Source organism: Pelodiscus sinensis, chromosome 2, assembly GCF_052426305.1.
Source record: "Pelodiscus sinensis isolate ZL-2025 chromosome 2, ASM5242630v1, whole genome shotgun sequence".
NCBI classification, from domain to species: domain Eukaryota; kingdom Metazoa; phylum Chordata; order Testudines; family Trionychidae; genus Pelodiscus; species Pelodiscus sinensis.
The window spans coordinates 206393365-206421079 of NC_143053.1; the positions used below are offsets into that span (position 1 = coordinate 206393365).

Here is a 27715-nt window from a genome sequence, read left to right on the forward strand (position 1 = left end):
GTGATAATAAAAGTTCTTTCTTTTTTATTAACCTGGTATTGGTTAATTTTTGTGTCCTGGTTTTACTTTAGGGCTGAGATTTCCCAAGTGATATCTTCCCTGGTTTTCTTACCATTACTTGGGTGGTGGCAGCGGATTTTTATCCCCAAAATCTACATTTTTAGGATTTTGGGGGAAAGTTTTATACCAAAGCCTGGAAAGATAAGGTTATGTGGGGTACTTTTGTGGGCCCCCACTTCTGCATTCATCATGCCAAAGTGTGGAATCAGCCTTGACATGAGCCTTTGTGGTACGGCAACCCTGCAGCTGGGGATAAGTCTCCCAGTCCAGATAGACGAACTTGCACTAGCTTCACTAGAGTGGAAATTGCATCTCTAGTAGAGATTGATGCTAGCTACCTGAGCTCAACCTAGGGAGTAAGGACAGCTTGAGAGCTTGAGCTACTGCATCTACTTCTATTTTTAGCACGCTAGCTCAAACCCCACTGGTACAAGTTCACGCACCCATGGTGGAAAATTTACTTCCAGCTGCAGTGTAGAATGTAGATGTGCTGCCCATGTCTCATTGTTTTCGAGATAGTCGTTGGGATACTCCAAACCCTAATCTTGACATCATGGGAGAGCAATCAACATCACAAGAAATTAAAGCACATATTGTTGTGTCCAGTGAGCATGTGTGTGTAATTGAGGGCTTGGTGTCAGACCCATTCTCAGTTATACCAGTGTAATATCAGAGTTACTATGTTGATGGCAAAGTAGTTACTGAGGTTGGAATATGGCTTGTAGCCTCTTTTACTGGTATTTTTGCCCAAAAGGATTGGGCACCACAGCATAGGGCAACATAAACAATAGCCCAAAGGATGCACACACATGTGGTTTGCCTTACAGAATCTCATGTGTTCAGTTTATTATTCTCCCCATAGGAGAATTTATCCATTTTGTTTTGTTACATATTGTACAGCATTTCCTGTGAACCATCTTAAACAAATTATCTATAATCAAGGGGAATGTTTCCAATCAATTAAGTAATTATTGCAAACTTATGCTTGTGTTTCAAATTACCAACAGCTTATAGGTGTGGTATTTAATGAAGATTTTAATGACTAATCAGAAATAAGTACAGGCAGTCCCCGACTTACGTGGATCCGACTTATGTCGGATCCGCACTTACGAACGGGGCTTTTCTCGCCCTGGAGCTCACGGGCGGCGGGTCGCCACCTGTGTCCTCCGGGGCGAGAAAAGCTTCTCCCGGTATCCCTGATCTGCTGGGGGGGTCCAGCAAAGCCGCTGGACCCCCCCAGCACACCAGGGACACCCGAGCAAAGCCGCCCAGGCGGCGGGAGTCCCGCTGCCTGGGCGGCTTTGCTCGTTTGCCCCGGAGCAAAGCCGCCCAGGCAGCGGGACTCCCGCAGCCTGGGCGGCTTTGCTCCTGTCCCCCTGGTCTGCTGGGGGGGTCCAGAAAAGCCGCTGGACCCCCCAGCAGACCAGGGACACCCGAGCAAAGCCGCCGCCTGGGCGGCTTTGCTCCCGGGCAAACGAGCAAAGCCGCTCAGGCGGCGGCTTTGCTCTGGTGTCCCTGGTCTGCTGGGGGGGTCCAGTGGCTTTGCTGGACCCCCCCCCCAGCAGACCAGGGGGACAGGAGCAAAGCCGCGGAAACCCGCCCCCCCCGCAGCGGGACAGCCCTGGCGCACCTGGGCTGTCCCTCTGCGGGCGTGCTCCAAGGCTTTGCTCCCCGTCTCCCTGAAGACCAGGGAGACGGAGAGCAAAGCCGCTGAGCATGCCAGCAGGGGGACAGCCCAAGCGCGCCCGGGCTGTCCCGCTGCGGGCGTGCTCAGTGGCTTTGCTCTCCGTCTCCCTGGTCTGCAGGGAGATGGGGAGCAAAGCCTTGGAGCACGCCCGCAGCGGGACAGCCCAGGCGCGCTTGGGCTGTCCCACTGAGGGCGTGCTCCAAGGCTTTGCTTCTGTCCCCCTGGTCTGCTGGGGGGGGGGGGGAAGCAGCTAGTGCCCCCCCCCCCCAGCAGACCAGGCTTTTCTTGCTTACCCCTGGGGTAGAGCAACTGGGGGCTGCCAGGTTGGTCCCGCAGCGCCGCTCCGGACCAACCCGGCAGCACCCCAGCTGCTCTGCTCCAGGCGTCCTGATTCAGCCGCTGCTGGTCAGTTTCAGCAGCGGCTGAATCAGGACGCCTGGGGCAGGGCAGCTGAGCTGCTGCTGGGTTGCTCCAGTAGCGCCGAGGAGCAGCGCTACTGGAGCAACCCAGCAGCACCCCAGCTGCTCTGCCCCAGGCGTCCCCAAGTCAGCCGCTGCTGAAACTGACCAGCGGCTGACTACAGGAAGCCCGAGGCAGAGTTGCTCTGCCCCAGGCTTCCTGGAATCAGCCGCTGATCAGTTTCAACAGCAGCTGACTTGGGGACGCCTGGGTTTCTTAAGTTGAATCTGTATGTAAATCAGAACTGGCATCCAGATTCAGCCGCGGTTGAAACTGATCAGTTTCAGCAGCGGCTGACGCCAGTTCCGACTTACATACAGATTCAACTTAAGAACAAACCTACAGTCCCTATCTTGTACGTAACCCGGGGACTGCCTGTAAATTAAAATGAATACAAATTTTGTAGCCTTCTTTTCTTTTCTGTTTTTGGAGGGGAAGGAGTTCTGTTTTAACATTTAGATTATTCTTTATGAAACTAGTACATTCAGGAAACGAAAGAAGTTTGCATTGTGCTGAGGGAATGGAAAAAAATGCTAACATTTCTTCTGCACTGTTTTTCAGTGCCCCACAGGAGAATTTAATGCATTGCTCACTCTCAACAAAGACATTTCATTTTGTTACAATAATAATTATTAAATGTTGCTCAGTTTTTCAGCATACTGCTAATAATATAGAGATTACAAAGCAAATGTCCATCATCTTTCAGTATAAAACAGATCTTGTGCCTTTGTATGCTAAAGCATTTCATGTTCTGAACTTTTAGTTTTTGTAACTTGAGTTTGTAGTCCATTATGGTCAAATGTTCTTGAATTTGACAGTAGAATAACCCATATTTTCAGTTTTTGTATGAAAATAAAAGTGAAAAATCAAATTCACGTATTCTAAATTGATACAATTTATATTTTTCTGTTAAATTGAAAATGCCTTTACATTCGAAGATTATAAACCAGAAGGGACCATTGTGTTCAGGTAGCCTGACCTCCTTTATTTAGGTGCTCTGCTGCATTAAGACCTTGATTCTCAAGTAATCCAAAGAACCAAATACTTTTATTGGAATACCACTATTGTATTCATCTTCTTTTAGATGGTTCTTAATTTGGCATTTTTGCGCACTTTCTGTGAGATATGGTTTTCTTGCAAATTGATCTAAAAATGAATTTTCCAGTTTCTATAGCATTTCCTAATTACAAGCCTTTATAAGGATCCTTCTAAAGTAGATAAAATAAACTAGAAGATTGATTGATGAGATTACCTTTATGAAGCAAACTTGTAATACTGTTGATGTATTATACTTAGATATCCATAAGGTATTTGCCATTATACCACACAACCATCTGATTACAAATTTATACCTAAATAAAGTTAACATGGCACACATTAAATGTATAAAACCTGGCCTAATTGGTAGTCTCAAATGTAACTGTAAATGGGGACTCATGATCCAGTGTGATCTTGCGGGGATTGGTTCTTTGCCCTACTCTATTTAATATTTTTATCAATAAGCTAGAGGAGAATATAAATAATCACTGATTTTTTTTATGTGTAGATGATATAAGAATTGAGGGAGTGGTAAGTAATGAAAAGGACAGGTCACTGATTTAGAGTGATCGGGATTACTATGAATAATATGGCTACACGCAAGTGTATACGTGTAGGAACAAAGAATGTAGGCCATTCTTACAGGGGGAGGGCTCAAAAAGATCTGTTCTAGGAATTATATGGGGAATGGTCTGTGGCCTGTTTTCCAGGAAAGGTTGGTCTAAATAATCACAATGATCCCTTCTCCACTAGAATCTAGGACTAGTACCTGTTTAGGAAGCATGAATTCATATATGTTCACTCCTGGAATATTAGTTTTTTGTTACTATAATGTGTATTTGACTACCATAATACCAACTTTGTGTGTTTGTACTCAGTAGCAAAAATAATTGTTTTTAAAAAGCTGAAAGATAATGCATATGAAATTAAATTGTGTGTTAACATACTGGCTAGTTTGGTTACCTAGGAAAGATTCCCAATTGATTTAAACAGTGGGAGTCAATATCTTCTAGTGCCGTGGTCACCAACAGGTCGATCGCGAGCTACTGGTCGATCTCGAGGCCTCGACCAGTCGCTCGCAAGGCATCCTGTCCGTCCCGCCCCCATTTCCCTCCCACCCCCCAGAAGTCCCACTACTTACCTCAAGGTAGTGTTGGCTTCAGAAGTACAGCAGCTTAGTCCCACTTCTGGCAATTCCAGAAGTGCACTAGCTGCTCTGCCGGCCCCCTGCACCGCACAGGAGGGGTGAGTCAGCCCCGCGGGAGGCACTCAGGGGGTTTCCTGGCGCGGGGGGGGGGTTGGCACTATTAATTTCTGTAGGCTTTGTCCCAGGCTCAGATTTTAACGATTTGGAGCACTATTGAGTTAACATTCATACCTAGTAGGGAAATGAAAGTGATTCTGCTCTGCTTCCGGTTTATACCTTTTTTCCCCAACCCTCATCTTGTCTGTTTTGATAATAAGAAACAGTCCTTGTCCCTAAAAAGTTTACAATATGGTTTCATAATGCCTAGTAGACAGGGACCCTGATTTTGGGTGAAGCCTGTATGTATTACCATAACATCTTTAATAAATAATAATACATCATCCTTAGTAGGCAATATCTTATACTGAGATTTCACCCCAGAAAATACTCAAATGTACAGTATATAATATTCTTCCACATTTATTAGATGGCTACCTCCATTAAACAACTGGTTTTTGCCAATGCTTTTGTACTAGTCACATATAGCTGAGATACTTCTGCTAATTTAAGCATGAGGTTATTTTATTGGACACAGGAAGAGGAATTAATAGTAGCTCTTGCAATCACCAGTGCAAAGTCGGTGAAGCTAGGTGCATAAAGCAGGATATATAAAGGGGATAGTAAATGGGGAATGAGAGCCCCAAAAGCTCCTGTGTTTTGAACTACAGGTAGTCCCCGGGTTACGTACAAGATAGGGACTGTAGGTTTGTTCTTAAGTTGAATCTGTATGTAACTCGGAACTGGCGTCCAGATTCAGCCACTGCTGAAACTGACCTCCAGTTCTGACTTACATACAGATTCAACTTAAGAACCCCAAGTCCCCAAGTCAGCTGCTGCTGAAACTGATCAGCGGCTGATTCCAGGAAGCCCGGGGCAGAGCAACTGTGTCTCGGGCTTCCTGTAGTCAGCGCTGGTCAGTTTCAGCAGCAGCTGACTTGGGGACGCCTGGGGCAGAGCAGCTGGGGTGCTGCTGGGTTGCTCCAGTAGCGCTGCTCCTCGGCGCTACTGGAGCAACCCAGCAGCACCCCAGCTGCTCTGCCCCAGGCGTCCTGATTCAGCCGCTGCTGAAACTGACCAGCAGCGGCTGAATCAGGACGCCTGGGGCAGAGGAGCTGGGGTGCTGCCGGGTTGGTCCAGTAGTGCCCAGAGCGGCGCTGCGGGACCAACTGGCAGCGTCCCAGCTGCTCTGCCCCAGGGTCCACAACAAAAGCCTGGTCTGCTGGGGGGGGGCACACTAGCTGTGCCCCCCCCCCCCCCCCCCAGCAGACCAGGGACACGGGGAGCAAAGCCGCAGCGGCGGGGTGCCGCGCCTCTGAGGCTTTGCTCTGGCGCGGGACCCGCCGCCGCTGTGGCTTTGCTCCCGGTGTCCCTGGTCTGCTGGAGACGGTCCCCAACTGAACTGAACAGTAGGTGGGCAATAATGTGAGATAACTATTGTGCAGCTTACAAGAGCTCTACTGAGCATTTTGTGCTTACATCCTCTTCTGTGCCTTGTGTCTAAACTTCTCAAGCAAATACATTTGTGAAAACTTAGGTCTACTTAATCATTTGGCTTTCACCAATCAGTAGTGATATTTTTGAAAAATTCAGTGCTGTAAGACTGAATACACATTCTCAATTTGTAATCAGATTCTCATTTCAGTTTCCTGTACCCTTCTGCTCAGTATGTGAGTTGCAAATATCTCAAAGGATCTTCTTTTTCAAATATTTCCCTTGAAATTTAAAAAAACCTTTGAGTTGGCCTTAGATATGATAAAAGATTCTATTTAAACTAATTTTCAGTCAAATTGTACCCCACAATATCACTTTAGGTCCATTGGCTTTAAAATAGTGAAAAGCTAAACTTCCCTCTCACGTCCTTTCATGTTCAAAAACTGAAATAATTTATTACAACAAAGGAATGTGTGTAGAATCTAGTAACCAACATAGGATATAGAAAGATTTATTAGAAGAAGCATTAAGAGCATTCCTGGCCAGGTGTATTTTTTTTCTTTTTTCAAAAAAAGAAAATAATGTATACAAGTTTGGTCAACTTCAGATATGGCTGGAAGACCATTTAGAAAACATATCTGTAATAGTGAAACTTTTATCCATACTTTGCAGCAACACACTAAATAAAAGTGGAAACAGAAGATGACTGCTACTGAATTTCAAGTAGTGTATACTAAATCTTGAAAACAATTAAAATGTTTGTCTCTGTGACCCTATGGGCTTGATTCCTTGCGCCTTGTGCAGTTATTTACACCTATGCTAAGTGGACAAAAAACAGAATAACACCCACTTTCCACATGTATATAAATGTCTACATGAGATGAAAGGCAACATCGAATCAGGCCCCAAAGTTCCAATTCCACACTCCTTGTTTATCCAGAACTTCCATGCGCTAATTGGGACTTTCGTCTGAGTAAGAAATATAGAGTTTCACTATAAGTGAATATTAAATATCTGTGTTCTAATTGACTATGAGTGTTATTTATAACAGAAAATTTTGCAGGCTACTAGGAAGTAACATTGACTAATCCTCCTAAATATAAAAAATACCTACTTTCAAAAAGAAAATTTAGGACACATTTTAGTCTGACCCAGTCATTTGTATTTCCAAACTAAGTACTAAAGGCTCATGTGCAAACTGTGCATTGTGCATCTCAGATAAGCAGCAGATTATCTGGGATGCGTTGTGATCCTTTTCACATGCCTCTATGCTCCAACTAGGGATTTCTGAAGACATTCTTTCAAATGTCTAAGTCAGTGTTTCTCAAAGTGGTCCACTCTGAAAAAGCTGCTAACAGGCTGCTCCGGTTTGCTTACTTACTAGCTCCGCAGCCATGCACTCTCGTGGTTCCCATTGGCTGTGGTTTGCCATTGTTGCCAAGAGGAGCTGCGAGGCTTTGAGGCCGTGGAGCTGGTAAATAAACAAACTGGAGTGGCCCAATAGCAGCTTTCTCAGAGTGGGTCTGTGGTCCACTTTGAGAAACACTGCTCTAAGTTCAGAACCCACAATGATAGTGATTGTATTGTTTCTAAAATATTCACACATCAGTGAAGCATCAATGTACAACAGAACAGCTCGGCTTAACTCCCTTATCCTTTTAAAACTACCACCCCTACCACCTCTTCTCTAACCTCAATCCTTTTCTTAAACCCTCTCTTCCATTCCTTCCAAATTCCCCCTCTGCCTTAGTTTTTATAATTTTCTTACAAATGAGCATAAGTCTGAGAGTTTCTCCAGTGCCTCCCTGCCCAATATCCATTTTCCCTTTGTTCCCAGTGGCCTGGACTACACTAAAACCTTAGTCTGAAATTAACCCCCCCAAGGTCAAAGTGGTGCGTCCACACACCAACCCTATTATTCCAGTGTAAGGGGCCACAGAATTTGAACTCTGTGGTCCTGCTTTTCATGAGGAATAATGCTATTCCTGAACTTATAAGTCCGAAATTATGTTAGTGTGGATGCTCTGGTGCTGCTATTTTGAACTAATTGGCCACCAGGAGGCCTCCCACAGCTCCCCTGAGTGCTTCCTGCGGCTCTGAGTCCAAGTAGCACATCCACATTAATGGAGCCTGCCTCAGATTCCATTAGATTCTTCCCCATAGTGAGGACACGGAACTTCAAATTTGTAAAATTGGGTGCCCAGAAGTAAAACTTAGTAAATTTGAAATACTGTCCTAATGTTAACATGGCCAGTTAGACTCTTGAGGCCTCTTACTCTTAACTCCTGTAATTATATACCAATTCTGTCTCCCCAACCCATGTTATAGTCCCTTTACTTAAAAAGCCAGCAGTTGACTCTCTTTCCACCTTTATATCATTTTCCAGTATCCATTAACCCAGAGTTCTTGAAAACTCCATAATCATTGGCTTAGTGTCTTCTTTTCTGATTTTTCTTAGGAAACCTGACTTTTGCTGCATTGTTGCCCACAGAGCTGGACTTAGGGGCAAGAGATCTAGGTGACCACTTCCTGAAGGGAGGTTCCAAAGAGGATGGAGAGAGGCTGTTCTCAGTAGTGACAGATGGCAGAACAAGAAGCAATGGTCTCAAGTTGTGGTGGCAGAGGTCCAGCTTGGTTATTAGGAAAAACTATTTCACTAGGAGGGTGGTGAAGCACTGGAATGGGTTACCTAGGGAAGTAGTGGAGTCTCCATCCCTAGAGGTGTTTAAGTCTCGGCTTGACAAAGCCCTGGCCGGGTTGATTTAGTTGGAATTGGTCCTGCCTAGAGCAGGGGGCTGGACTTGATGACCTTCTGAGGTCTCTTCCAGTTCTATGATTCTGTGATTCTATGAATGTGGGATTGGGGGGGGCGTCAGGCTTGGGATGCTGTTTTTGTTGTTAGTGACAAAAGGGAAAATTGAATAGTTGAAGGAACATACTTAAGGTATTAAATGTGTGGAATTATTTTTCAATAACCTACTAGAATGTTCTGGACCTTTGTAGAATCTCAGGGAACTTTCCATGAGAATTACATTTTCCTCAGACCTCCTAGAATGTTGTCAGTCAAGACTATGTGGGTATATAAAAGGTGAGGTGTTGCCAATAAATCAGTGAGATGTAAGAACGAACTGAAATGAAATGAGAGCCCAGCTGCAATATTGTGATCCTTCTTTTATTGTGTAATTATGAAAGTGTACTTCTGTTGCAAGATTTGAAGAGAGTAAATTACAATTTTACAATAATGAGACAACCGAGATATCTATCATGCTCCTATATACACATAATATGAAAGAAATAATGTTATTTATTTTGCCATCCTTAAAATGTAATGTGTGACAACAGCCTGACTGTGGAACATATCCTTTTGCGCGCCCTAAGTAATTGAAGTCCATTCAGTGCTGGTGCACAGTTCAATTTCTTGATGTTGGTACATGTCAGGTATTCTAAAAATTAAAAAGTTTCTATAAGCTTAGAGGAAATTTTTAGTTATTTACGTGGCATATGTGGCATGAATAAATACAGATTTACAGATCCTAGAAAGTAAATTATCATCATTAACCTGAAACAATTAAAATACATTCCATTTGTTTATGTTCTGTTTCTGTCTACAAATGTTTCTTTGTGTTATAGGCTGGAGATTTGACATTAGAGTGAAATTTTCTTTTATAAACAATCACATTTTTGGAAGGCTTTTGTATTGGCAAATGCAACATATTTTGAATTTTTGTCAGAAGTCATAAGGTGATTGTGCATATTTTAAAAAGGGTGTTAAATGTGTTTATCTTTTTCATAATTACTCATAAGCTGTTCCTTTGTCTTTCAGGATGATCCAAAGCTTCAGGAGACAATCAATTCTGCTGCTGCCATTATTTCTGCATTAATAAAGGATAGAAACCCTGAGCTGATTGGACAGGTGCTGGTAGCATGAATAATAAAATCATTTGTAGCTATCAGAAGTATTTCTTTTTCATCATGTGTTTACCAACGTTCTTGAAACATTTTACTTTGTGATTCAATCACTGGATTTACAAAGTTTGCTATTAGGATCTTTTATCAACATAAAATGTAAGTTTGACCTCATGTTAAGATGCATGTGTAAATGCAACAAGTTACGTTTTGAAGTGTTATTATGAAGTATTATTATATGTGAAGTACTAATCATTTCTATAACTACAACTGGTGCTATTCAGTCCTTTCATATCCAAAGTACTTGATCTAAGCACAGCTCTCTCTTCAACCAGATAACATATACGATCTTAAAGCACAACTGGTGTTCTTTACTCAAAATGATTGAGGGATTGATCCTGCACTTACTATTGGGTTTAGAGTGTAATACAAGGTATAATCCCTTTGAATTTAATGAAAGTACCCTAATAGAAGCCATCACTAAGGCTTGACATGGATGGAGGTTCATGGGACCATATGAGAAGTAGCCACTATCTGTTGAATATTTCACAAGGTTTTTGTTCCAGTTGCAATGAAGTCAATGAGAATTCCTAAGAATGTTACATAACCTACTCACAAATTGGGGAAACACAATTCCAAAAAAGCATAAAGACTTGGGGTTCTGCTGCGAGGAGCAGTAGAGAAATGTACATTTTCAGCTAGTGCAGGGGTGGACAATACATTTTAATGGGGGGCCACTCCAAGATTTTGGTGAGTGGTCAAGGGCTGCACTTCTGTGGAAAGGGCATGGGGTCTGGGACAGTGAGTGGGGTGTGGAAGGGAACTTGGGATAGAGGCCTGGGGTGCAGGAGGGAGTGTGGGATCTGAGAGGGAGTTTGGGTGAAGAAGAGTGTTGTGATCTGGGGCAGGGGATTGGGGTCCAGGAGGGGTTATGGGTGCAAGAAAAGATTCTAGCCTGGGGGAGGGTTATAAGAGGGGGTGCAGGGTCTGGGAGGAAGTTGAGACCTGGGAGAAGGGAGGAAAAGTGGTGCATGAATTCCTGGCTATGAAGCATTATCTCCATGCCCCGCCCTTCCACCTGATGCCACAACCACTCCCAGCCCAATCCTTCTGGGCCGTGTGGAGAGCTGGGCTGCCATGCTGTGGCCCCAACCCAGTCCTCCCTGGTGGCTGGGAGAAGCTGGGCTGCAGCACCGTGGCCCTAACCCTCCCCAGGGCCCGGGAAGAGCCGGGCTGCTACGCAGTGGCTCTATCCCTCCCAGGTGACTAGGCTGCTGAGCTACACTGTCTTCCCCAGTGGCCGGACGGAGCCAGGCTGGTGTGCCGCAGCCCCAGCCTTCCCTGGTGATGGGCCCAGTCTCAGGTGGTCAGGCACGTAGGCAGTTTTGGGAAGGTTATGCCTTCTCTTGCCTACATGACCAACCACCCACAGCTCCAGTAGCTGAAGCTCTGAGTGCTGGCGGCTCCCCGCCCCCACCTTGCCCCACTTCAGGGATGAAATTCACCACCCACAGCATGCAGAGTGGGGATGTGAGGGGAGCCAGCGGTGCTTGGGGCTTCAGCGGCTGAATCCCTTAGCTCTGACAGCTCCTCCTCTGCCCCCTGCAGGCGAAATATGGGACAATATGTCCTTTTTTTTTTTAAGTCAGGTCGGAGGGAGGAGGCCTTATCTACAGGACTGTCCTAGTAAGAACAGGGTGGATGGTCACCCTAACCCATGCAGTCTAGTCAAACAAATGAGAAACTTGAGAGATTACATTATTTGCAGTCACTTAAGAATAAACATTTCAAATTCACTTCTGTCTGATGCTAATAAATTGAGTTTGATACAGAAATTCATCTGTCAGGTTTTCAAAAGATGTGATGTAAGTTACTAGCTAGATTGCAAACATGTAGATTATTAGAGTCCTCTTTCTTATTTTTCTTATTTTTCACTTAAGATGTAGAAAGGCTCTAACACAAAATATACTACATGTTTCCTCAGGACTAACAACCAAGCAAAGAAAAAATCCTTTTTCTTTTACATCTACAGTAATTTTTGCCACTGTGCTTATATTCAAGCACTGGAGTCAGCAAACTAACTTCATCATTATAAAATAGTCTGTTATGTCAATTTCACTTTTTTCGGTTGTAATTTTTTGCTCAGTTAATTTATTTTAAACACGTTTTGAAAATTTCTCATGCAATAAACTCCTATAATGAAACATGATTTTCTATAGGCTATTTTGGAGCGGCTCTTGAGAAAAAATGTAAATTAAGTTTCAGGTTTTCATGATCAATATCGTGTTTATTTTAACTGAAATTCAGGGGTAAAATACAGATTTCCCTAATGTGCTATTAATATATTATCACTGTTCTTTCCTTTTAAATAGTTCATAAACAGCCAGTGAACTAGTGTGGAGAAAATATTACAAAGAGAAAGCTATTGAATCAGAGGGCAAAACAGAAAGCTTCTGTAGAAATGAATGAAACAGATCAGAATGAATGCTATTAAGTGTCCAAACTAAATTTTTTTCACAAATATTAATATGTATAGTATGAACAAATAGATAAAGCAAAATTAAGAAACAGTTTGATTTGCTTTAATCTACACACAACAACTCACAAATATTCAAATGAAAAAATTGGCATATGTAAACACACAGGGTTAACCAGTGAATCAGTCACAACCCATACTGCTTGAAATATACTAGAAAGCCTTGTGTGATGGGGTGTACCAGCCCTGCACTGAATTAACAGGGTTTAGCCAGGTTACACTGACTGAAGGAGCTCTGCCCCCGCAGTCCTACCAGGCATGCTCAGACTGTAGCCCAGGTATAAAAGCCTGGGGAGAGGCTCAGTCTGGGCTAGCTGGTGGAGGAGAAGGACCTCAGGTTGGAGCTCCTGAGCAGCAGCAGCCAGATGCCCGAGAGAAGAGCAGTGGAGGCTCCGATGCCAGTTGGGAAGTAACCACCGCAGACAACCAGGGAAGTGTGGGCCCCCCCCCAAGGAGTGAGAAGACCCAGCTGCCATGTGGGAATTTGGCTCATTGGATCAGGTAGGAAGTGGCTCAGGGAGGGTGCAGGAGCGGCCTCTCCCACCCAGAGATCCTCGGCATGTTTCGGTTGGATTCTCTGCTGAAGGAGTGGTGGGCTGTTCTGCTATTCACAGGGCCCTTGGCTGGGACCCGGTGGAGTAGCATAGCCCCCACCCCTGTGACTCTGGTCATTGGGCAATCCAGCCCTGTCTTAAATGGCTGCGTTACACTGTGGTTTATTGCCTCTGGCCATTGGGCCGTCCAATCCCCAGGGAGGGGGAAGGAAGGACCACCCCACGACACCTTGGAATATTCAGCCTTTCCTATTCACCAGATTCAGCCTTTCCTATTCACTTACCCCTGCAGTCATCACCAGTGATGCTTCCTGGGTAAAATGCTATTTAATGTGAATAAGCATTTCAGAATCTGATTCTAGTAAATGTTTAAATGATTACAAAGTTGACTGAGTAATCATAATATATCTGAAAAGTGAAATAAACCTGTTTGTCACAACAACTGAAAATAAAGTAAAAACTTGAGGCTTGCTAGGTAGGTCATTTGGTAGAAATATTTGTACCCCAATCTTCATTCTATTTCCAGGCCATTTGCCTTGAAAATTACATTTGATTGTTTCCCTGAAAAAAATTACACAAATGAAAAGCACAGAGGATGATGTAATAAAGAAATGTCCAGATAGAGGGTGAAATCCTAACTTTACTGAAATCAATGGCAAGACTCCCATTTTGCCCTCAGGGGCCTGGATTTCACCCATGAAGGTTATGGCTGATTCTTCTCACTATAATGTGCTGGACAAAGAAACTTTGCATCCAAAAACCTTTAAGTTTATGGCACATTTATCATTATACACACAGAGAAAATATACTTTTTAGGTGTTTATCCAAACAGAAGCTTCAAAAACTATTTGAAATTCCCCATTGCTGGTTTGTGCTCTCCTATTGTATGTCACCTCTTACTGAAAGATATTTTTAACAAGTGATTTGAATACGTCACATCGTCATATTTTATCTGTGATTAAGGATACTGTATCTGTTTGAATTAAAAGTGGAAGGTTCTGAATCTTGATGGATTGGACACGCATCTAAAAGGGCAAATTCAAATGAACTCGATTGATGAAACTTCCACTAAGTAGAGCCAGGTTTTGGCCTAATGAAAGTATAAACAGCTGTGAAACAAATTTTGTTGCGGAGATTCATGTAGCAGCAGTTCACAGTGATTTTATTTGCTCATCCTTTTAAAGGTTCCTACTCAATTGTTCTATATACCTTTTGAAAAGGAAATCACTACCTGTAATTCTCATCTGATTTTTTTAATAATGAATTATTGGGATCTTTCCAACTTGGGAATTCAGATACAGAGTTTATTAAATGGAAGCTTTTCTGTGTGACTTGGTAGTCAAAGAATGCTATTCAAAGGCATTTCCTCTTTACTGTTACAAGAATCACTTATAAAAGTCACAATTAACTCTTTGTTCATTTTAACTTGGAGAGATGGTGAGACTTATAAAAAAGAATGTAATATTTAAGTGCCCATTTTAGTGTTAATTATGAAATGCTAAGATGTTGATATTTGCTATGATGCAAAAGATTCCACTATAAATCTGTAATTTAGATACCACTTTGGGTGCAGTAACTAGATAGAACAGGAATGAGATACCCCAAAACAAAACTTAACTAATGGCCCGTTGATTTGGTCACTCAGGCTTCTTTTCCAATTCATGGTAAATCCAAATTGTGATATATTGTAGCTCTATTTTTTAAATGACTTGCTTCTGCAACAGCACCCAGTTAGATGTGTAAACCACCTTATTTCTAGGTGCAGTCAGTACTGTCTTTTTGCATGGTTATTTGTGTGGCCAATATTTGAGACCGACACTCCAACTTTAGGCTTGTTACCCCCATGTCCCTCAATCCTCATCTCAGCCCAGTGATTCTGTCTTTTAACAATTTGGGGCTGAGGCCATGATTTCTACAATGCCTTGTGCAATAGGGCCTCAACCTGGCTGGTTTCTATGCACTCTCACAATATAAATGTTAATACTGATTATTAATAATGACTTCAGTAAATTGAGTTGGGGCCTGAAAAATGCAGTTTCTGTACCAGTGCTGACATCAGAGTTCCAGCTTCATAATAAGTTTATGGCAGAGTAGGCAGTTTGATTACATATACCAACCTGAGGAGGCATGGCATTACTCAATGAATAATCCCTCAAATGAATTAAACCACATAACACAATTTTCTGTTATATGTCATCTCTCTCGTAGACTCTTGGTATCAAAATGATTCAAAGAGTTAAATTACAGTGTTACTCAAAGAAAAAGAATGGGTGGAGAGAGAAATTAAGAGGCTTAGAGAAGCAGAAATAGCTATGAGCAAGAGATTGTAAGGCAGAGATACAATAAAGTTCCTCCAGGTGTCAGGAGCTGCAACGGAAAAAGGCCTTTGAATATTTATTCATGTCAAGCTTTTACAGTAGCAGAATGTGCAAAGAATATGGGTAATTACCTGCATCTGGCTCCGTAGAACCACAGGGTGCAGCTGTGGTAATCATGTTTCCCATTTCCTGATAGTTAATATTATTTCTCTGGTAATTACTTGCCCCTTCTTTGTGTCACTTCATCTCTTTCTCTTCCATGGCACTGCCACTTTCCTTCTATTTTATATCCGTGTATTTCAACTGTCACGTGTTGAATCTTATCTTTATTTCCCTTCCATTTGTCTTCTGACCTCTCCTCTGTCTCTGTATCTCGTCTATCTCCTCTTATTTGTCACTATCCTCCTTTTCCTCCCAGGCCACTATGGTTGAAGGAAACAATCCGCTCCCTCTTCCACAAAGCCACGCTGTGTGCTTACACAAAAATGCCTTTCTTGCTGGCCTGGATCAAAAAATTAGGTAGCCATTGTTTTTTGCTCCTGTGTGCTCTTCACAGGTGGGACTGCGAGCAGCTGTCACCTCCATTGGTACCTCAGCACATGTAAGCAGTAGCAGACTGAAAAGACAGACTTCCTGTATGGAGAGCTGCTAAAAGTGACACTGAGCCCCAGTAGTTAACTGAGAGTAGCCTCAAGCTCCCTGTCACATGGACACAGATCTGCTTCCAGGTCAGATAAGTACATTTGGGTGAATAAAGTTAGGCAAATCAAGCAGCCGGATTTGTAAGAGCCAGAAAGAACCCATCTAGGCTCTCAGAATTCAGGGATTGCTTCCAGGATTCTGAAGTCTGGAAAAATGTTTATGTATAAACAGAAAATTTGATTAGAGTCACTGAGAAACAATAAACTGGGAACATCACAAAGCCATGTTAGTTCTTTTTTCACAGCAAAACTCCACTGAAATCAATGAAGAGATCATCTGTGTTCAGTGTCCTTGGTGTGTATTCCATCTACTCCTTCCTGCCATGTTCTGTTAACATTACACATAACCAAGTGAACCAACAGATTTGCCAGGCCCCTCTACATAGTGTGTGGAGGAGGGAAGGGAGGAAGCTCCACAGTCCCGGAAGGGGTGGAAATGGGCCTTGGGTAGAAGGGATAATGCCACCCAAAGTATCCCTCCCCCTCACTGGTCACATGATTACAAGTGAGACTCATCAGTTAACCATTTATATGTTTAACCCTTCTGCCGGTAGCAGTGTGCAACCTGAAGGGCCAGGTTCAGTATCTAGGAAGGTTCTTTCAACAAGGTGACTAAAACTGGCTTGAGCCCCCACCCAGTAGATTGGGAAGATTCCAACCTACCCACTGGGTACCTTTAGAGGCAATTCTTCCCCTCTCGTAAGCACTGAGTCAGAGATAGAAACAGTCTGTTTCATAACAGTACTCTATTGTCAACCCGCAGGACCACACTTAAACAAAGAGAACCTATAATATGAAAGAAACCTGTAAGCAAAGTACCATCCCCGGAGTCTGCAGGGCAAAGTCTTTTGCCTAAAGGTCTTTAGTCCAACCCTACTTAAAACACCCTATTTACAGCTTGGTCCAGTCAATGCAGACCCAGTCACATCACTTTGATGTCTCCACTCATTGAGCATGTGCCAGTGCCACCTATGCACTGTTCCTGTTGTCCACTTGCTCATGACAGCCGCCCTTCTGGCTGCTGCGCTGGCCGCCAGGTGCCCCGCTGGCCACCTGCCACTGGTCCTGCCAACTGCCTGCCGCTGCTCCTGCCAGCTGCCCCTCTGGACGCCTGCTTCTGCCAGCTGCCCCGCTGGCTGCCTGCTCCTGCCAGCCACTTCGCAGGCCACCTGCCATTGCTCCTACGAACCATCCGCCAGCTGCTCCTGCTGGCCGCCTTGCTGGCTGCCTGCCACTCACCGGCCATTCCCACCAGCCGCCTGCTGGCTGCTAGCTTCTGCCAGCTGCCCTGCTGGCCCCTTGCTGATGCTTCTGCGATGGGTCTGGCTCTGGACCAAACCTAGTGATTTCAGCTGTTTGTCAGTTGCTCAGTGATTTCAGCTCTTGGCCACCACCTAGGCAGGCCAAAAGATTCCAGCTTCCACTGAACTAACATTTCAAAATAATAAAGAGACTCCTTATGGAGTCTGTCTTTAGAATGGGGGGGAAGAGAGACAAGTTGAACCAGTCTTACAGCTAATGCCTGGATGGCATGTAGCCTGCTGGTTCCAGCTTCTTCCCCCCCAGTCCAATCCACTTGAGACTGGAAGGGGAAGGCTTGTCCATCCAAGACTCTTTACAATGACAGTGTTTCTTCTGCAAGCACTGGTGGTCATATTTTACAATTCCTACATTTAGGGTTAACATGGTTTGTGACCCCATAACAACCAAATTAGTTACAATACACAACATTCCATTCCAACAATTGACCATCCATGAGGCCTATAGCACTGACTGAACTCGATTTATATATTGCATTCCCTGGCATCCTTTCCCATTTCAGCATGAGCTGTATTTACGTATCAACAGTTGATTATCTTGCAGGGCTAAACAACTGAATGAGCATAACCACACCAAGGACTCCTCTCCCCTTTCAGTTGGCTGCATTGGGAGCAGTGGTTCAGACCCTGTTTACACATGGTTACCCTTTCACATATCTTCCAGGCAATGGTGATAGTGGGAGCTCTAGGCCACTCCGAATTGCAGACACCACGGCCAAATGCTCCCTTTGAACTCCCTACTTTCCCCTCCCTATTGGCGGGCCTGAATGTAACCACACTGCTCAGTTTAGGCTCTTTTTGTTTGTGCTACATTCTGAGATGTGTGTTTATGCAGCACCCCATATTTCAACATTTGTTTGGGGAGGATGCTTACAAATAATATTGATTTTGATGCAGACCTACAGAATAGCTTTTTGTGTATAAGTAAAGAACTAGTTAATTCATGTACATGTATTGAGCTCCAGGCCCTTGGCTACATGTGCAGCATTTATAACATATAGCATTTATAACATGGATGAAATAAATCATCCATACCCTGTACACACTGAAATGCAAGTTTTATGAAAATGATCTCTCCAGAAATGCTCAGAACTGTGTTCTAATATGGCAGGGCTGACGGGGAGGAAGGAAAATACCTGTAAACCATTTTGGGAGTGGTTGTTTAACACCAGATCAAAGAAGTCTTATTATGAGAGGTATTTAAACAAAAAATTCAAAATACCTTCAGTGCACAATACAAAAGCCAGTCTCTTAGGGCATTCTACACTAGCAAGAAGATCAACACTCCAGAGGTTGATTTTCTAGTGTTTGATTTAACGGCTCTAATGTAGACCCCTAAATTGAATGCTGAGGGCAGCTCCCACCGGCACCCGGTACTCCTCCTTCTGAGAGGAATAAGGGAAGCTGATGGGAACATGTGCTCCCATTGGCCTCTGTATGGATGCTGCAAAATGCGTAGCTGGAGTTGCGTACCTTAAGCCAACCTTCCTGGTCTAATATGGACCAGGCCTTATTTTTTTTAAAAACATCAGCCTTCCTTTTTTAATTCCACATATTTAATGTGTATCTTTGTGCAGGCAATCACAAAAACTGAAAGTCCGTGGTATGTTCAAAGCTTCACAATACTGAAGTACGATTGCTTTTGGCTCCAAAGACGACAAAATACAGTGGCAGCAAAGCCCCACCTGGTGGTGTTGCCTTATGAATTTCTAGCCAACAAATCCTTTCTAAACTGGTTCAGAAGGCCAGTGCCACTAATGAGTAGCTTGGCAGTGCAGTGCCTCTTTGGCAAAGATTTGAAATCATCACCTTCATCTCAAATATCACTGATGTCTTTTCCCTAGCAACACATCTCTCTGAGGCTACATCTAGACTACAGGCTTCCTTCAGAAGAAGCTTTTTTTGGAAGAGAGCTTCTGAAAAATCTTCCGAAAGAGAGCATCCACACTGCAAAAGTGCATCGGAAAAGTGAATGGACGCGCTCTCGCATGTAAGCTGTGATTGCTATGGACGGAATGACCACCAGGGCACCTTTGCTTTTTCCTCCTTCCTCTTCTGAAAGGACTGCCTCTTTCCTGTCCCCACACACCTTTTTGCAAAAGAGCTTTTTCTCAAAAATACTGCTTCTTTGTAGAATGTGGATTACCAATGCTGGAAAAAACCCCTCTGATCTTTTGATTTTCTTGCAGAAGAACACAATTGCAGTATGGACATTCCTCAAGTTTTGTTGGAAAAACAACCATTTTTCTGACAAAACTCTGTAGTGTAGACATACCATGAGTGTGGTGACTGGTGAGAAATGGGCTGCCTGTTTGAACAATGCAGCAAAACTGAAAAAAATAAGGAAATCAGTGGTCTAGAGCTGTCATTCCAGCTTCATTCACAGTGACTAAAATATAAAAAGGAAAAGCACAATCATTACTGTAAACTATAGTTTACAGAGAGTGCTGAAAAATACACTGTGATACAGTATTATTAGCCCATTGGATAGTGACAAGTTGCCAGACATGTTAATCAAACAGTCCATGTGGGTGGGCAATGTAAATGCAATATTTGTTGGCTAGGATACAATGGATTATCTTGGCTGACATGTATAGTCTTTGAGCCAGTTTCTCTTCAGTTCCCAGGATTTCATTCAGACTTTTTTCAATTTCTGAGATGCTGAGTTTCATTTTTTTTCAGCTTGAACAAACCCAAAAACTTGGCCAAAGTTGTGCTCAGTTATGGGTTGAAACTATAGAGTTCTGCTTGGTTTACAGCCCACCTCTTAAATAAGTTTTATTTCATGCAAAAATCTGCCTTGGCTTTCTTGAAAATGAACCTGAGTTCACTGAAAGGTTTCTGAACAGCAGAGAGCCTTTAGAACAGTGTTCCTTAAACTTTTTAAGACCTAGGAACACCAAACAATAATTTTTTTTTATGGGGAACACCAAGGATTTTTTGGTGAGGGGGGAAAAAAAAGTCAGGGGGAAAAAGAGTAGGGGGGAAAGTTATTGAGGGAAAAAAAGGGTCGGGGGAGTTATTGAGCCAAAAAAAAAATTGCCTGCCCTTTAAATGGTGGCCATTTTGAATTCTGTTGTTCTCTGCGGTACACCTCCGACTGCCACGCGGCACACTGGTGGCAGTTTATGAAACACTGCTTTAGAAACACCGCCTGCAATGCACTGTGCTGCATGCAGTCAATAGCATTCCATGCTATTTAACACAAGAAACGTGATTTTCAAATAGATGTTAAATAAAAAATCGATAAATGTCAGCTGATATTAAAATTGCATAACTGTAAAATAGCATAACCACTTATTGGTGCAAAAGGATTTAGTCCTGTGGTTTTCAAACTTTTTTTTTCTCATGACCCATTTGAAGAAAATTCATCTAGAATGTGGGCTCTGGGGTGGGGTTGAGGATGGAGAGCTTTAAGCTGTATGATGGGGCTCCGGCTTTGTTGGGGGTGGTCAAGGCTAGGACAGGAGGCGCTTACCTTGAGTGGCTCCCAGTCAGCAGTGCATCAGGAGTGCTAAGACAGGCTCCCTGCCTCTCCTGGCACCAGAGAACATGCTGCACCCCAGAAGCAGCCAGTAGCAAGTTCCCAGCCAATGGAAATTTGGAGCTAGTGCTAGGGGCAGGGGCAGGGGCAGTGCATGGAGCCCTGTGTGCTCTCTTTCTTTCTTCTCCCCAACTGGGAGCCAGGCCTGCTGCCAGCTGCTTATGGGGCACAGCACAGTCTATGGTGTCAGAACAGCAGGTAGCCTGCCTTAGCACCCACACTGGTCACCTGATCAACCTGCAGTAATGAGACCCAGTGCCTGACATTCCATGTTTGAAAACCACTGGTTTAGTCTATGTGTGGAGAAAATAACCACAAAGACAGATTTTCCGCAGAGCAAGATATTTATTAGACTTGACTCTATGCAACAAAATAAATTTGAATTTTCTACTATGATTATCATTAAAAAATGTACAAATGTCATGTAAATGTGATGTTTTGTGTACTTTGGAGTCACATTTTGTGTGTGTGTGTCTAACAAAACACTGAAAAACAGATTGGATATTGCTCCTTAGAGGTGTGTAGAATGCTAGGTGGAAGAAACCAGCCATATTTAAACTTTATTGTAGAAAATGCCATACTTGAAAGACTATTTTATAAGTACGACACTTAGCTGTTCAGTAGCTCTTTCATGCCCTCTGCAGTTAACTCAATTTTTTGTGAATGTGCAGTGAAATTAAGATCTGTTATGTTTCCTACAAAAACATTTTACCCAGGGTAAATACCAGTACACAATGGGAGTAAATGCTATTGGAAAGATTCATTTTGTTGCTTCTTGGCCAGGTTGTGGCTTTTGCCCTCCCCCTGCCCTCCTCCGTAGACAAGCAATTCTGTAGAGCAGAATAAGGTTGTACTATACATAGTCTAATTCAGGTCAGAGCACTGAAATACAAACTCATTATTGCATATGCTGTTTGATGGCATGACTAACTTTTTTCAAGTTTATGTGTTACTGCACATGCAATCATCTGTGCACTGGTTAACATACATGCGGTACTCACAATTGCAGAGCCTGTGTATAAATGACAGTCCAAAACTGCTTTAAAATAAGTAGGTCTATGAATAAAGCTGCTACTATAAATTGTATTTTACTAATTATCAGCTTTTAAAATGTGTGATTCAGTTATTGGTGTGTATATTTACGCAAATAAAGGTATAATTCAATTAATAATCTAAATGAGCATAATCTAAATTGTTTGTGTATGAATTAAGACAGTGATTCTCAAACTGGGCTGGGGGTCTTTGAAAATACTGAAGGGTATCCAGGAATCATGTCTAGGGCTGCCAGCTTTGCTGATCAACTCCTCTGCAACACTCCCAGTACCTTCTGCACACTGTGAAACATCTATTCAGGCTACGTCTAGAGTGCAGGCTTCTTTCAAAAGAATTTTTTTTCAGAAGAGATCTTCTGAAAAAACCTTTTCTGAAAGAGAGTGTCCACACACAAAAGCACATTGAAAAAGCGATGCACTTTTGCGAAAGAGAGCGTCCAGACTGTTTGGACACTCTCTCACAGGAAAGGCCACCCAGAACCACTTCTGGCAGGGCTTAGGGTGTCCAGTTGCTTCTGAGTGCTGGTACTGGAGCCTTACAGAGAGACATGCACTTAAGGGACCTACCTGGACAGCTGCTTCTCTGCTTCTGCTGTGTGCTTGCTACCTCTTCGAGGGACAGCAAAGCTTCAGCAGTCCCTGCTGTGGTTGCCCCACTTTTTTGGATGCCCCAGCTTTTCTCTTGGTGCCATGGAGCTGGAGCTGACCCTGGGCATGCGATGGCCCCACACAACCATGCTGCAGTTTCTGGAGCACTTTGTGCCGGTTGCCTTCCTGGTCTTGACCAAGCTCAACTCCGAGCTCATTCTGGGAACCCTCTCCCTGGGTGCGAGAGCTACACTCTGACAACCGCACCCCACTGTGAAGAGGAGTTTTTGGAGTCTGGACTCCAGTTCTGACTGGTGGGACCAGCTGGTCATGGAGTGGTGGGACAACCAGCCGTGGCTCCAAAACTTCCACATGTGTAAGGTCACCTTTTTGGAGCTGTGTGCCTAGCTCACTCCTGCCCTCCAGAAACATGACACCCACCTGCGGCCCGCCATCTCCCTTGAGAAGTGAGTTGCAATCACCATCTGGAAGCTCACCACACCCAACAGCTACTGGTTAGTGGGCAACCAGTTTGGCGTGAGGAAGTCCACCATCGAGGCACTCCTCATGGAGGTAAGGCACTCTGGGCTGCAGTCCCTGCAGGGGGATGTGGAGAGTGTTGCATAAGGGGGACCCTCAGGAAAGGGGGGCTGAGGGCTGTGGGGGAGGGAAGCCCCATCTCTGGGGGGGTTGTGCAGTCCTGCCATCACACAGCCCTGCTGCTGGGGGGAAGTGGCCTCATAGGAGGTGGCTTCTGGGGTATTGGGGAGAGAGGAGAAGAGGGGGGCAGGCACTTCCCTACAGCTCAGGCACTCCCTCTTTTATTCTCTGTTGTGTGTGTTTCTTTGTCTCCTTCTGCACGTGGCGAGGGCCATCACTTGGTCCTGCTGTGGAAGGTCATCCGCCTGGGAGACCTGGACTCAATCGTGGCAGGATTTGCTGCCCTGGGATTCCCGGACTGTGCTGGAGCCATAGTTGGGACCCACATACTGATCTGCGCACCTGAGCATTGAGCGGCCCAGTATATTAATGGGAAAGGCTACTTCGCCATGGTGCTGCAGGCCCTGGTTGACCACCGTGGACGCTTCATGGACATTTTTGTTGGATGGTTGGGCAGGTCACACGATGCCTGGATTTTTTGCAACTGAAGCCTCTATGGCAAGCTGGAGGCAGACACATTCTTCCCTTGCCGGGACTTTGCGGTTGGGGACTTGCAGATACCGTTGTGCATCGTGGGGGACGCGGCCTGCCTCCTGATTGCTGTGGCTAATGAAGCTATATACTGGACACCTGGACCCCAGCAGGGACCAATTTAATGCCCGCCTGAACCGGACCAGGATCCAGGTCGAGTGCACCTTCGGCTGCCTCAAGGCGAAGTTCAGGTGCCTGCTGACCTGCCTCAATGTGGGTGGTTGCGGCATGTTGTGTCCTCCACAACATTGTGGAGAGAAAGGGGGAGGCTTTCCTCCCAGGGTAGGGGGCAGACACTGGCCACGAGAGGCAAGCCTTCAAGCAGCCGTGGACAACTGCCATCCACCAGACCCATCAGGCTAGGGTGAGCATCCAGGAGGCCCTGAGGGAGAGGTTCTCTCAGGACCCCAGTAACTCTCCCTAGGGCCTCCCCAACAGGGGCCTCTGGCTGGCAGCCCTATCCCTTCCCCACCACAACCCCTACCTTCACCCCATCCCTGACCTCTCAGTAAAGATACCTGTTTGGATGTGAACTAAACAAAGTCTGTATTTATCTTCCAATCAAAAGGGTGAGGAGGGGGAGGAAGACTCATAATCTGAAGGGGGAGAAGGGCTCAGAGTGGCATGGGTGGCAGCTGAATGTGCCACCTCAGGTGTGGGGACCTCATTGGACTTCGGGTTGGGTGGGTCTGGGGACCACAGGAGGGTGGGCAGAAGTGGGGGCGGGGGGCTGGAGTGGGGTCAGGGAGGCAGGGGTAGGGGCCATAGGCATCACTTGGGGAGGGGGCATTGTATGGGGAAGGAGCAGAGGCATTGTATGGGGGTAGGGGAATGGGAATGGGCATGGCAGGAGGGTAGTAGGCAGGAGGAGCGACAGCAGGCGGGTGTGCCATCATTTCTGTCATGACAGCACACATGCTATCACACTGCTGCATGAGGTGGTCCCAGGCACAGTTCCGCCACTCTGAGTCCTTCCGGATCTTCTGTGCCAGAGTCTGCTGCATGTCATGCAGGATGCTGACATGCTGGTGCATGAGGCCTTCCTGGTCCCTGGCGCACTTTTGGGTCCCCTGGGCTGTGGCAGCTGGCATGGGTGGTGTGGCTCGCTCCTCAGTCCAAACTGGTCCAGCTATGGAGAACACGAAGAGGGAGAGGGGGTCCGTCATCAATGCAGACGCTGTCCCTGAGGCCGTGACCTCCTCTGTGAGCAGTGACCAACAGTCCTCGGACAAGAGGAGGAGGATGTCCTGGGAGCAAAGTCATGTGTGTCCTGCACAGCAAGCCCTGCCTCCCAGGGGACCATGCTGCCCACTCCCTTGTCCTCCTACCCCATCCCACAGACAAACAGGCAAGGGAAGTGTCCGGCCACAATGGGATCCCATGGGCAGCAAAGGATCTGGGAGCAGCCTGGCCCTCCCTGGGGTCTGCACACACACCTGCGGCTCACAGCACTGCCTGCGGGAGCAGGTGGTGCCTTGTACGTGCAGACATTCCCATGTGCTGTGTGCAGCACTCCTCGGGGTGTCAGGGTTGTGCCTGCTCCCTTGTGGCTAGCCTGCTTCCAGCTGTGGCAGGTACAGGGAGGGCCCCTCCCCCGGGCCAGATGTGTATCAGGATCCCACCTGTGCTCAGGGGCTGCCTGCTGAGTCCTCATGGTGCACTCTAATGTTGCATGGGGTTCCACGTGCACAGACTGCAGCACGATGTCCAGCCTGAGCGACACTCGCACCCGGTCTCCTGTGGGCCCGCCTCCCTCACTCTGTGTGTGACAAACTAAGAGCACTCACCTGAAAATCCCTCCCTGGAATCAGACAAGGCCTGGGTAACATCCTGGCTGATTGGCACTGGCTCCAGGGACATAGTAATAATGTCCATTCCTCCTCCTCGTCCTCCTGCTGGCCCTGGTCCTCCTACTCCTCTGCTGTGACCTCCAGCCAGGCGATAACGGGGTTTGGTGCAGCTCCACGTAGTAGGGGCTGGTGGGGGCTCCTGCCCCTGAGTGTGAGCTGCGCTCCCTGTCCCTGAAGTATCCATGATGGAGCTCTTTGACCTTACTCCGGACCTTTTCCAAGGTCCAGGGTGGGTGTCCATGCTCCACCAGGGACTGGGCCATGCGCTTGAAGATGTCTGAATTGCGCTTGGAACACAGATCCTGAAATGTCTCCTCCTCGCCCCTACCTTGAGGAGGGATAGGATCTCTGCTCTGGACCAGGAGGGTGCTCGCCTCTTGGTCCCCATGTGTGGATCCTGGAACCCCTGGGTCTGCTCTCTGTGACGGCCAGGTAGGTCTCGGGGCGCTTGTGGCTCTGCCATGGATGGCAAGGCCTGTGTGGCAGGGAGAGCTGCGCAGTGAGGTGCTGCTCTCAGGCCGGCTTCCTGCCACAAGGCTTGTCCAGAGTGCCTGCAGCTTTAAGAGGGGCCAGGAGACAAGAACTATAGAGTTGTGATTATTGTGGATGCAGTGTCCACCAGGGGACATGTATTATTTCCTGGAGGCTTCTTCTTTCGAAAGAAAACCCTCCTTCCCATCCACACACGCCTTTTTCCAAAAGAGCTCCAAGTTCAAATCACTTTGACTCTTTTGGAGTAGGGATTTGAACTCTTCCTTCTTATTCTGGGGCGAGGCTGTGTGTCTCTCTCCTGTTGGAATAGTTCCAATGTATATAACAGTTAAATAATCATTAGAACAGAGAGTGATTATATGGCTTGATGATGAGAGACCTGGACTCAATTCCCTGCTTCAACTTGGGTATCCCACAGAGTGTGTGAGTGCTTTAATCACATCTGTTGGATTTTGAGGGGATTAGGTATGCCTAGAGCAGGCCTACTAGATTGAACCCAGCCAGTGAGATAGGTTGAGGAATGTTTTGGCCATGTCTCTAGATACTAGCAATTGATGTGTCAGAGGTCAATCTTCTGGTGTTCGATTTAGCAGGTCTAGTAAGGACCTGCTAAATCAAATGCTGAGGATGCCCCTGTCAGCACTGGTACACCTACTTCTTGAGGAATAAGGGAAGTCAACAGGAGTGTTTCTCCCACTAACCTCCTGCTGTGGGGACAGTGCCAAAGTTTGAATCAAGGTATGTTGATTCCAGCTACACAATTAACATAGCTGAAGTTGCATTTCTTAATTTGAACTTATCCCCTAATGTAGACCTGATCTTATTCTGTAAATCCTGCCAGTGGTTAGGCATGAGGTAGCATTGAGCTGCTTAATGCTATCAAGATATGGGTGGCAGTGTGCATGCCCACCAGCAGCAATTTACACATGTAGGTAATGGAAACTTAGTACCCAGAAAATTTAGGCCCCTATGTTTAGGGTTAGGCTGCAGATAAAGGGTGCATATGTTTGTGAATGTCAGGGCTGCCTAAATGTTGGATTTAGGCACCTAAAGTAGCAGGCTCCTAAGTCCTTTTGTCAATTTGGCCCTAGTGGAATGAGGGAGGAGGAAATCTGGAGCTGATCATGAGATACCTGGAGGGAGGGGGATCTCACAAAACAGACACCCACACCATGGAGGATTCTGCTTCCAGGAATACTCTGGATGGAGAGTCACTAATTTAGGAAACTGCCTGGAAAGAGGAAACCTTTGGTACTGTGAAGAAGAGAAAAGTGAGAGAAATTGAGGGAGGGGGGATTAAAATGTCTTTTTTTTTTGGTTGAAGGATAAATACAAAATTCCAGTAGCTACTTATTTGGGTTTCTTTTAAATATTAGTGCACAGCCTCACTTAGTTTAAACCTTTAAAAGAAAATAAAAGGCAAAGTTGAAGAATCTGCCTGCTTTAGTTTCCCACTTGTCCACCAGAGGGAGTATAACATTATAAATGATCAAAAGTTACAAAGGGGTGGCCAAGTTAGTCTGTAACAGGAAAAACTTTAAAAACAACAAATAGTCTAGTAGCACCTTAAAGACTAACAAAACATGCAGATAGCATGATGAGCTTTCATGGGCACAACCTACTTCTTCAGATGACTTGAGTGTTAGAAGTCCAGATCCAAGAATAAATAAGGGAGGGAGGGAGGAGGGGAGAAGGAGGAAAAATTGGAGGGGAAGAAGAAAAAAGAGACAGCGAGTAGATAAG

General features: G+C 45.3%; 1 protein-coding gene across 7 annotated transcripts in view; it reads left to right on the forward strand.

The window, feature by feature from the left end:
* Positions 1–21991, forward strand: part of CRPPA (CDP-L-ribitol pyrophosphorylase A) — a 173695-nt gene extending 151704 nt beyond the window's left edge. For 2 of the 7 annotated variants that reach the window (XM_089776677.1, XM_089776676.1), the window contains exon 9: positions 9745–21988. In XM_089776677.1, coding sequence (XP_089632803.1) covers positions 9745–9849 — 105 coding nt within the window. In that variant the 3' untranslated portion in view covers positions 9850–21988. Of the gene's footprint in view, positions 1–9744 lie in introns of all 7 variants that reach the window. The other 5 variants (XM_075922281.2, XM_089776679.1, XM_075922288.2 and 2 more) reach the window with 4 other exon arrangements.
* The last annotated feature ends 5724 nt before the right edge of the window (positions 21992–27715 follow it).